This window comes from Nerophis lumbriciformis, linkage group LG24 (genome assembly GCF_033978685.3).
Source record: "Nerophis lumbriciformis linkage group LG24, RoL_Nlum_v2.1, whole genome shotgun sequence".
Taxonomy (NCBI): domain Eukaryota; kingdom Metazoa; phylum Chordata; class Actinopteri; order Syngnathiformes; family Syngnathidae; genus Nerophis; species Nerophis lumbriciformis.
Window position 1 is genome coordinate 6,127,384 of NC_084571.2, and position 9,067 is coordinate 6,136,450.

General features: G+C 41.6%; 1 protein-coding gene and 1 non-coding gene across 2 annotated transcripts; both read left to right on the forward strand.

Annotated features, from left to right (window-relative positions):
• Positions 1-426: 426 nt before the first annotated feature.
• rpl3 (ribosomal protein L3) lies at positions 427-8,483 on the forward strand. The gene is made up of 10 exons (XM_061981419.1): positions 427-505; positions 793-985; positions 3,707-3,875; positions 4,174-4,309; positions 6,459-6,645; positions 6,801-6,961; positions 7,712-7,813; positions 7,882-7,977; positions 8,043-8,162; positions 8,377-8,483. Exons 1-10 carry the CDS (start codon positions 503-505, stop codon positions 8,419-8,421), a joined length of 1,212 nt encoding a protein of 403 aa, XP_061837403.1. The 5' UTR covers positions 427-502; the 3' UTR covers positions 8,422-8,483.
• Positions 6,300-6,391, forward strand: LOC133620713 (small nucleolar RNA U83B). The gene has a single exon (XR_009817555.1). It is a non-coding gene; the product is annotated as a small nucleolar RNA U83B (small nucleolar RNA).
• Positions 8,484-9,067: the final 584 nt, after the last annotated feature.

The following is a 9,067-nucleotide window of genomic DNA, read 5'->3' on the forward strand; positions in this document are numbered from 1 at the left end:
TTTACAGGGCCCCCAACACAGTGTCATTATTTTTTCTGTATTATAATTTCATCATCATTAGGGGCCTCTCTGGGCCCCCCTCCATCATGGGCCCCTAGAATCCGTCTCCTTTACCCCCCCACCCCTTTTCGGCGCCCCTGGTTGTATGTATACTGTACATATAATATGTAAATATTACATGTATGTTATATTTTATATTGCTACTATGGTACATGGTTATCCTACTTAATACCTGCATTATCCTTTCCATTCTTACCCTTTCCAACCTTTGTAACTGAGCTACTGTGTGGAACAATTTTCCTTGTGGATCAATAAAGTTTGTCTAAGTCTAAATCTAATCTGAACAGCGACCTTTAGTGGCCATTACGTGTAATTGCGCCTATGACATAAAACAGGGTGGATTTCCCTGCACGAAAGTCCCGTTGAGTATCGCGAGACTTGCCCGTATATATAAATGTAGCGCACGCTCAGTCAGGTCTCTTTCGTTCGGATTGGAGACAACATGGTGAGTGTGTTAGAAGCGACACCAAATAATTAGAATCCATTGAATATCTTTGTCATCTGATGCATTAGACTCTTTCTATGGCTGTATATATGTTGTATAGTGTTTTTGGAAGATGTGTAAGATGTTATTTTACTTATAGGATTACATTAAATTGGTATGCTGTTTGAGAAAATATGCTAACATCGTGGTGCCAATGCTAGCAGCTAATACTCACAGCCATGCGTTAGCATTTACTCATAGATTTATTGATCGGATTGTACATTTTAATAGTTTATTTTACTTGACAGTCCCACCGCAAGTTTTCGGCTCCGCGCCACGGCTCTTTGGGCTTCTTGCCCCGCAAGAGGAGTAGCCGTCACCGGGGTAAGGTGAAGAGCTTCCCTAAGGATGACCCCAGCAAGCCCGTTCATCTGACCGCCTTCCTGTGCTACAAGGCCGGTATGACTCACATCGTCCGTGAGGTGGACAGACCTGGGTCAAGTAAGTCCACACTTTTTCTGTCGGATGTTTTAACAACGCACATATACCCCACCCTGGTGTTAAGCCATTCACATTGTAATACTTGTCTGCTTTCAAATGTAATTGTATTTTGGCCAATGGAACAATGAAAACTTACCACAGCTCACTTGGTGATATAACACCCCATTAAAAATAAAAATATACATTAGATGCTTAATATGGGCTTTATAAAATTAATGTATACTTATAACCACTTAAAAGTAAAGTATATATGGGCTGTCAAGGTTTTAATTAGGGTTGCATGATATTGATCTTGTTTAACCGATTTTAGCAGGGTGTTAAATACGTTACTTTTAGGGCCACGTGGCATTAATGGCTGCCTCAGAGGGTCTAACATAACAGTGATTATGAATTAAAAATGTATACATTCACATTGTAATAATTATTTTGTTACATTATTGCCTATATTTGTTGCCAATGATTTTATGTCAAAATGTAGTGATCTCAGATGTCCATTAAGCTGAATTTTGTCATTTTTTATGGGCTAGGATAACTATTTAGTAGCTTAAAAAATGCGGCTACTTTGCCTGGAATCTAGCTAAAGCGGCTATTTTTCCAATCTTTTTTTTTTTTTAACCTCACTGGGATTGCTTTAAAATTCAGACTGAACCCCCTCTCCCTATTAAGTTTTTTACAGTGTTTTGTAAAATGGAGGAATGGTACCACTTTTTTTGTATCGGAAATTCTTTTACAGTGTACTATATGGATAACTTTCTTTGAAATCATAAGTCCAGCAGGTATTTTTAAATGTATAAGTTTAACAAAGTCAAGTGGATATTAAATAATTTTAACAATGTATGGAATAATTGTTGTGTTATAAGATAATATAGTTAAAAAGAACCATGCAATACATGTAGTACTGCTAAAATGAGTTATTTACACAGTAAGATTAGTTATACTACCTAACTTTCAAACGCCGCTTGGAATGAAATGAAGAATCTATAAGAGTATAATTGCTATGGACTGCTAGACAGATCATCATTCCGGTTAAGGGGAAGAAAAACTTTCAAATAGGACACTGCAGTACCTGCAGTGAGGGAACTCATCCAAGAGATGGCGCCACAGCAAAAACACTTTTTTGCTTCGTGTTTTTATAAAATACTTTTTTTACGGCCTCCAGCGAAGAATAAGTCTCAAGGATGTCACCGCGTTTTAGCGGTGTCCTCAGAATTGCACAGACAAGCCGCAACTGCGTCAACAGTCATTGCAAGCAAGCTAACTACGAACATCCCTCCAGTGAATCAGCAATCTAGCCTCCATGTCAAGAAAATGAACAAGTGGCCCTCTGTCAGCCATACTGCCAGTTGGTTGACTATACATGCAATAAAAATGTAATCAATCAATCTTAAATATTTTTTAAATAGTCTTTGACTCATTTTGAAATGGTTTGTTACATACCAAGCATGCGGTTGCCCATATATACCGTATTTTCCGCACCATAAGGCGCCCTGGGTTATAAGCCGCGCCTTCAATGAACGGCATATTTCAAAACTTTGTCCACCTATAAGCCGCCCCGTGTTGTAAGCCGCATCTAACTGCGCTAAAGGAATGTCAAAAAAAGTCAAATAGGTCAGTCAAACTTTAATAATATATTAAAACCAGCGTGATGTGGGCGCGCATGGAATCGTATATCAACATGGACGAAGCTGCGTGAAAAAAGCCACCCGGCCTCTTCGCGTAAACTTAAACTTACCTTAACCACTCGCTCATCTTTTCTTCATCCATCCCTTCAAGTTAGCTTTTATGATGACGCTGGCTGGAAAGGTCTCTTTTGGCAAGGTCTTCCTTTTGAATATCACCATGGGTGGAAGTTTCTGGCAATTAGCATGGCAAGCTAGAACCACAGTGAAGGATGACTTCTCATTCCCTGTGGTGCGAATATTCACCGTACGTGCTCCCGTTGTATCCACAGTGCGGTTCACAGGAATATCAGTTGCTGTGAAATAGTAATCCGTGTGCGGATGGAGAGATTGCGTCTTTTCATGAACCGGATCCCTGTCGTTTAGTAGGAGCCATTTTGTGGTCTTTACAGATGTAAACACACAAAGGAAATGAAACGTACGGTAATATCCGCGCGCTTTTTCTTCTACGCGGGCGGGTGGTTGCTTACAGTAGAAGAAGCGCTTCCTGTTCTATGGGGGCGGGTGCTTACCTTGGCGGTTGCTTGCGTAGAAGAAGAAGCGCTTCCTGTTCTACTGGGAAAAAAGATGGCGGCTGTTTACCGTAGTTACGAGACCGAAACTTTATGAAAATGAATCTTAATATTTATCCATATATAAAGCGCACCGGGTTATAAGGCGCACTGTCAGCTTTTGAGAAAATTTGTGGTTTTTAGGTGCGCCTTATAGTGCGGAAAATACGGTAGTTAAAGTTGTAATGTCAGATTATCAGGAACCTTAAAGCTCAGTTTAACCACCACATTTTGCTTTATTTTTAGGGACAAAAAGCTTTGTGTGATCAAGGGGCTGAAGTGTATATTGAAATATTTATGTGGACAAGGACTTGGTTTTTTTCCCTATTTTTTTGGTTGTGCCTGTGATGAGTCTCTCGACGGGCGGACATAATGGGTTTTATAGACCCTTGCTGAATGTCGAGTACTGAGCGCAATAATCGAAACGGGACGGGTAATTTCACTGCTACTGTTGAGTGATGTAAAAGGTTGGTTTTTGTTTTTTTGTGCAGAGGTGAACAAGAAAGAAGTAGTTGAGGCTGTCACCATCTTGGAAACTCCCCCTATGATCGTGGTGGGAGTTGTGGGCTATGTCGAAACTCCCCGTGGTCTGCGCGCCTTCAAGACAATCTTTGCCGAGCACATGAGCGATGAGTGCAAGCGCCGATTCTACAAGAACTGGTGAGTCGCTGTAACACTTTGGTTCACGCTGCAGATGTTTGTCTCAGTGTCACTGAGTAACAATACGGTGGCCATCGTGGCAGCTCCGCTCAGGCGCCTCGTGCCCTGATGAGCTCCGGGCTCCTCTGGCCAGTGGAAAGTTCTGCTTAGAAGCTGTGCCATGAGCCAAAATCCTCATTGGCTGGTGCTGCTCAATAAACGGGCGACCAACTCGGCGCTGTCTTCTTCCGCTGGCCTCTCGAGGTCATGAAGGGCCAGTTGCCAACATTTCTGCTCTACTCCTCGTGGTCCCGCTCAGGTACAAGTCCAAGAAGAAGGCTTTCACAAAGTACTGCAAAAAGTGGCAGGATGAGGACGGCAAGAAGCACCTGGAGAAAGACTTTAACTCCATGAAAAAGTACTGCAAGGTCATCCGCATCCTCGCCCACACACAGGTGAGTCAGCGTCCACAGGTGATGTTATTAAAGGGTGTCCAAACTTTTTCTGTTGAGGGCTGCGCACTGAAAAATTTAAGCATGCGGAGGCCATTTTGACATTTACATTTTCTGAACCAATACATTATAGATTTTTTTTCTTTAACCTTTAGTTCCCACGAGTTTGGGCCTCAGTACCCAGAAGGGTCTCAGTCACAAATGTTAGAAATGAGTCATTGTTTTTCTTATCAGGCATGTGAAATGTCTGTGAAAGTACGCTTAAATATTCATTTGTATCAAAGTATCGTTTTTGTGTTTAAAAAAAAATAAAAAAAATAAAGCATCAAAATATGATTTAAATTGGTTCAATGTTCATTTAAGTGCCGCACTGAGTTGCAGGACTGACACAATCAGGAGCACTGAAACTAGCTCGCAAGTTAGCTAGCTAACCATTGCCTCTGTTCGCTCTCCGAGCCACTTGGCTGCTATCATATTTGGATATTTACGATCCATAAATATATAAATATACGATCCAAAAATGTATGTAAAGACTTAACAGCATATTACTCAATAGGCGTGGCTACAGGATAGTCAGAATTTTACATGGCATACTGTTTTATTAAATCTTGCATTGCGTTAAATATTAACACTTTTTGAGTTATGGCAGCTTAAAAATAAACAAAATCCAACAAATTATTGGATCTAAAATGGTTTCACCCACTAAAATAATAAAGTCATTCTTTTTTTACTTTAAACACTTGCCGCTCGAGATAAACTTCAGATTTCTGTCATTACACGTTTAGTTTTTTGTCAAAACATTTTAAAGGGGAACATTATCACCAGACCTATGTAAGCGTCAATATATACCTTGATGTTGCAGAAAAAAGACCATATATTTTTTAAACAGATTTCCGAACTCTAAATCGGTGAATTTTGGTGAATGAAACGCCTTTCTATTATTCGCCCTCGGAGCGATGACGGAGCATCGGGAAGCAATCCGCCATTTTCTCAAACACCGGGACAAAACCGCTCTGTTTTCCGTTTTTTTGACTGTTTTCCGTACCTTGGAGACATCAAGCCTCGTCGGTGTGTTGCCGGAGGGTGTAACAACACGAACAGGGATGGATTCAAGTTGCACCAGTGGCCCAAAGATGCGAAAGTGCCAAGAAATTGGACGTTTGTTCCGCACACTTTACCGACGAAAGCTATGCTACGACAGATGGCAAGAATGTGTGGATATCCTGCGACACTCAAAGATGATCACGAGAATATCGACCCTAGCTTCCCTGGCCTGCTGACATGAGTGTATGTCTGCAGAATATATTAATTGATGAAAATTGGGCTGTCTGCACTCTCAAAGTGCATATTGTTGCCAAATGTATTTCATATGCTGTAAACCTAGTTCATAGTTGTTGGTTTCCTTTAATGCCAAACACATACCAATCGTTGGTTAGAAGGCGATCGCCGAATTCGTCCTCGCTTTCTCCCGTGTCGCTGGGTGTCGTTTTCGTCGGTTTCACTTGCATAAGGTTCAAACCGATATGGCTCAATAGCTTCAGTTTTTTCTTCAATTTCGTTTTCGCTACCTGCCTCCACACTACAACCATCCGTTTCAATACATTCGTAACCTGTTGAATCGCTTAAGCCGCTGAAATCCGAGCTAATGTCTCTATAGCTTGCTGTTCTTTTCGCCATGTTTGGTGTTGGCTTCACTATGTGACGTCACAGGAAAATGGACGGGTGGTTAAAATCAGGCACTTTGAAGCTTTTTTTAAGGATATTGCGTGATGGGTAAAATTTTGAAAAAAACTTCGAAAAATATAATAAGCCACTGGGAACTGATTTTTTAATGGTTTTAACAATTCTGAAATTGTGATAATGTTCCCCTTTTAAACCGAAAACCCTATTCATGTGAAGTAGAATCAGTTTTGATAGTATTTTTAGAATGCGTTGTGGTCTGTTAAATGAGTTGCGAGCCGCACTTTGGACACCCTGTTGTATTTGTTCGCCGTATCGTCTGTGATGAGACCACAGAATTCTGCGTCAGGCATGGCGCCTGATAGCAATGACGAGTTCTTCTGTTGCCTTCCTTCTGAGACCGCCCCACCATGTCAGCCCACCATGTGCCACAGCCATCGTCACCTCGCTAATGAGTGTGCGCTGTTTGCAGATGCGTCTGCTGCCTCTGAGGCAGAAGAAATCTCACCTGATGGAGGTGCAGCTCAATGGTGGCTCCATCGCAGAAAAGGTGGACTGGGCCCGTGAGAAGCTGGAGCAGGCTGTGCCCATCAACACAGTCTTCTCCCAGGACGAGATGATTGACGTCATTGGTGTCACCAAGGGACACGGCTACAAAGGTCAGCCTTGAATAGTGCAGGAAAGGTTTAAAGGATTACACTTACCATCTAGGATGTTTGCAAATGTATTTAATAAAATAGACTGCTGGAATTAAGTCAACGTCATTTATCTATTATGATCATTTCTGGCTATCGAACTTGTCATGTCTTGTCAGGGGTGACCAGTCGTTGGCACACCAAGAAGCTCCCTCGTAAGACCCATCGTGGTCTGCGCAAGGTGGCCTGCATCGGTGCCTGGCATCCTGCCCGCGTTGCCTTCTCTGTTGCCCGAGCTGGTCAGAAGGGATACCATCACCGCACTGAGATCAACAAGAAGGTACACATTTATCTCTTACATACAGTGGACCCTCATTTACAAACTTACTTGGTTCTTGAGCATTGTTTGTAATCAAAGTTCATACAGTGAAGCAAATGTATCCATAAACTGTTGATGTGAATATGTTCTAGCCTTTTCTTGAAGGTTTGAATACTTAAAACAGTGTTTAAAAAAACTGGTGGTAATAGATCAACTTTCTCATAAGCTGATGTCCTCTTTATGCTCCGCCAACACACAGAATACCCTTTAGTGCCCCCACAAACTATCAGAAATCATAAAAACCCCAAACTTTAACCATATTTTGCTGCAATAGTAAATGTTCAAAGTAAAATCTACATTAACATTGCAAAGGAGCTGACAAGAGTAACAAAGGGAGAAGGGGGGGTGGCACTTAAGTAGCTCTTTTCTGCTGTGGAAATAAGTGTTTGGCATATTTTTACAGAGAAGTGAGGTCTCAACACAATTAAAACTTGTCGAGGTATGAAGCCTTCGTCAATTCTTCCATACACGTCAGCACCTATAATGTACTCCTTGCAAAGTTGTGTTTTTTGGGACTAATCTTGAGTTTGCAAAATTAGACAACTTTTCAAAAGGCACATGCTGAAGTGCTGAACAGCAAGTGACTGGAGGGCTCAGATCCCTAAAATACTGCACCCTGCATGGCACAGTGGTGCATATTAGGTCTGATTTAAAGTTATCAAATTGAGGTCATCCGGGAAATGTTCTGATGGCCTACTTTGTTTTCTGAAGATCTACAAGATCGGTCAGGGCTACCACCAGAAGGATGGCAAGCTGGTGAAGAACAACGCTTCCACGGATTATGATTTGTCCAACAAGAGCATCAACCCTATGGTCAGTGATTCTATTTTGTTCTCGAACATCTTTAAGGCTTGACTAACACCTTTCAAATGTGTCCACAGGGTGGGTTTGTCCACTATGGAGACGTTTCGAACGACTTTGTCATGGTGAAGGGATGTGTAGTAGGAACCAAGAAGAGGGTTCTGACTCTGCGTAAGGTGAGAACAAAGCTGGATAAGTTTATCTCCTGACTTCTCATCGACTAACTTGCTTGCTCTTCTAGTCCCTGCTGGTGCAGACAAGCCGTCGTGCTTTGGAGAAGATCGACCTCAAGTTCATCGACACCACCTCCAAGTTTGGTCACGGCCGCTTCCAGACCGCGGAAGAGAAGAAGGCGTTCATGGTAAGATCTATTTTTGGCATGAAAGTGATGTTCTGCACTGTTCATAACCTGGTTCAGTCTTCAGTGTGAACTTGGGTTCCATTCCAGTGGCTAGAGTAAAGTCCCGTGAGGCAGGGGAGCAGTGCACGCTCATGCTACTGTTCCCCGTTCACTCTCAGGAAACACTTGCAACTTTTACCTGCGCCAAACTAACCCTTTCTCCTCTTGTCCACAGGGACCACTCAAGAAGGACCGCATTGCCAAGGAGGAGACAGCCTGAAGTCTGCAAATGTGATATCTGTACGGTCGTTGTCTGCAGTTCTATTAAACACTTCAACCACATAGCTGTGTCCAAGTACTTTGTGAGGATAGTATACCAGTGTGGAGGAACATGACTACCACTAAGTATATGAAAACAATTTTAATTGAACAAAACTGACAGCATGAGTTAACTTCCTGTATTGTATTTGAACTGATGTCAGGCCATGATAAAGATGGAATTTGACTGATTGGACTCCTTTCAAAGAGTTTTTCTGAAGACTGAATCGTTAGTTTTGCTGTTTAAATTTGTCAAGGAAACATGTTATAAAATATGGATCAGAATAATATAACTTTTTACTAATTTTGTTTTCCTTGTAAAAAAAAATTCAAAAAGTGGTGCCATATTTCCAGGCTTTGGCTGTGATGTCAGTTTTAATGTTAACTCACTTAAAAATTGTTATAGCCCAGGATTTTACCCTTTCTATACACATGCATCAAAATGCATTATTGGGTACAAAGTGTAAAGACAAGACTATAAACTGGATCAAAACTTAATATTGTACTATGTCTGAACTACTGCTTATTAGAACAAACTAAAATAAAATTAAAAAATTGAACCAGCGTGTATGCTGACACAAGCGCCCCTTAGGGACTGGGCAAGTGCT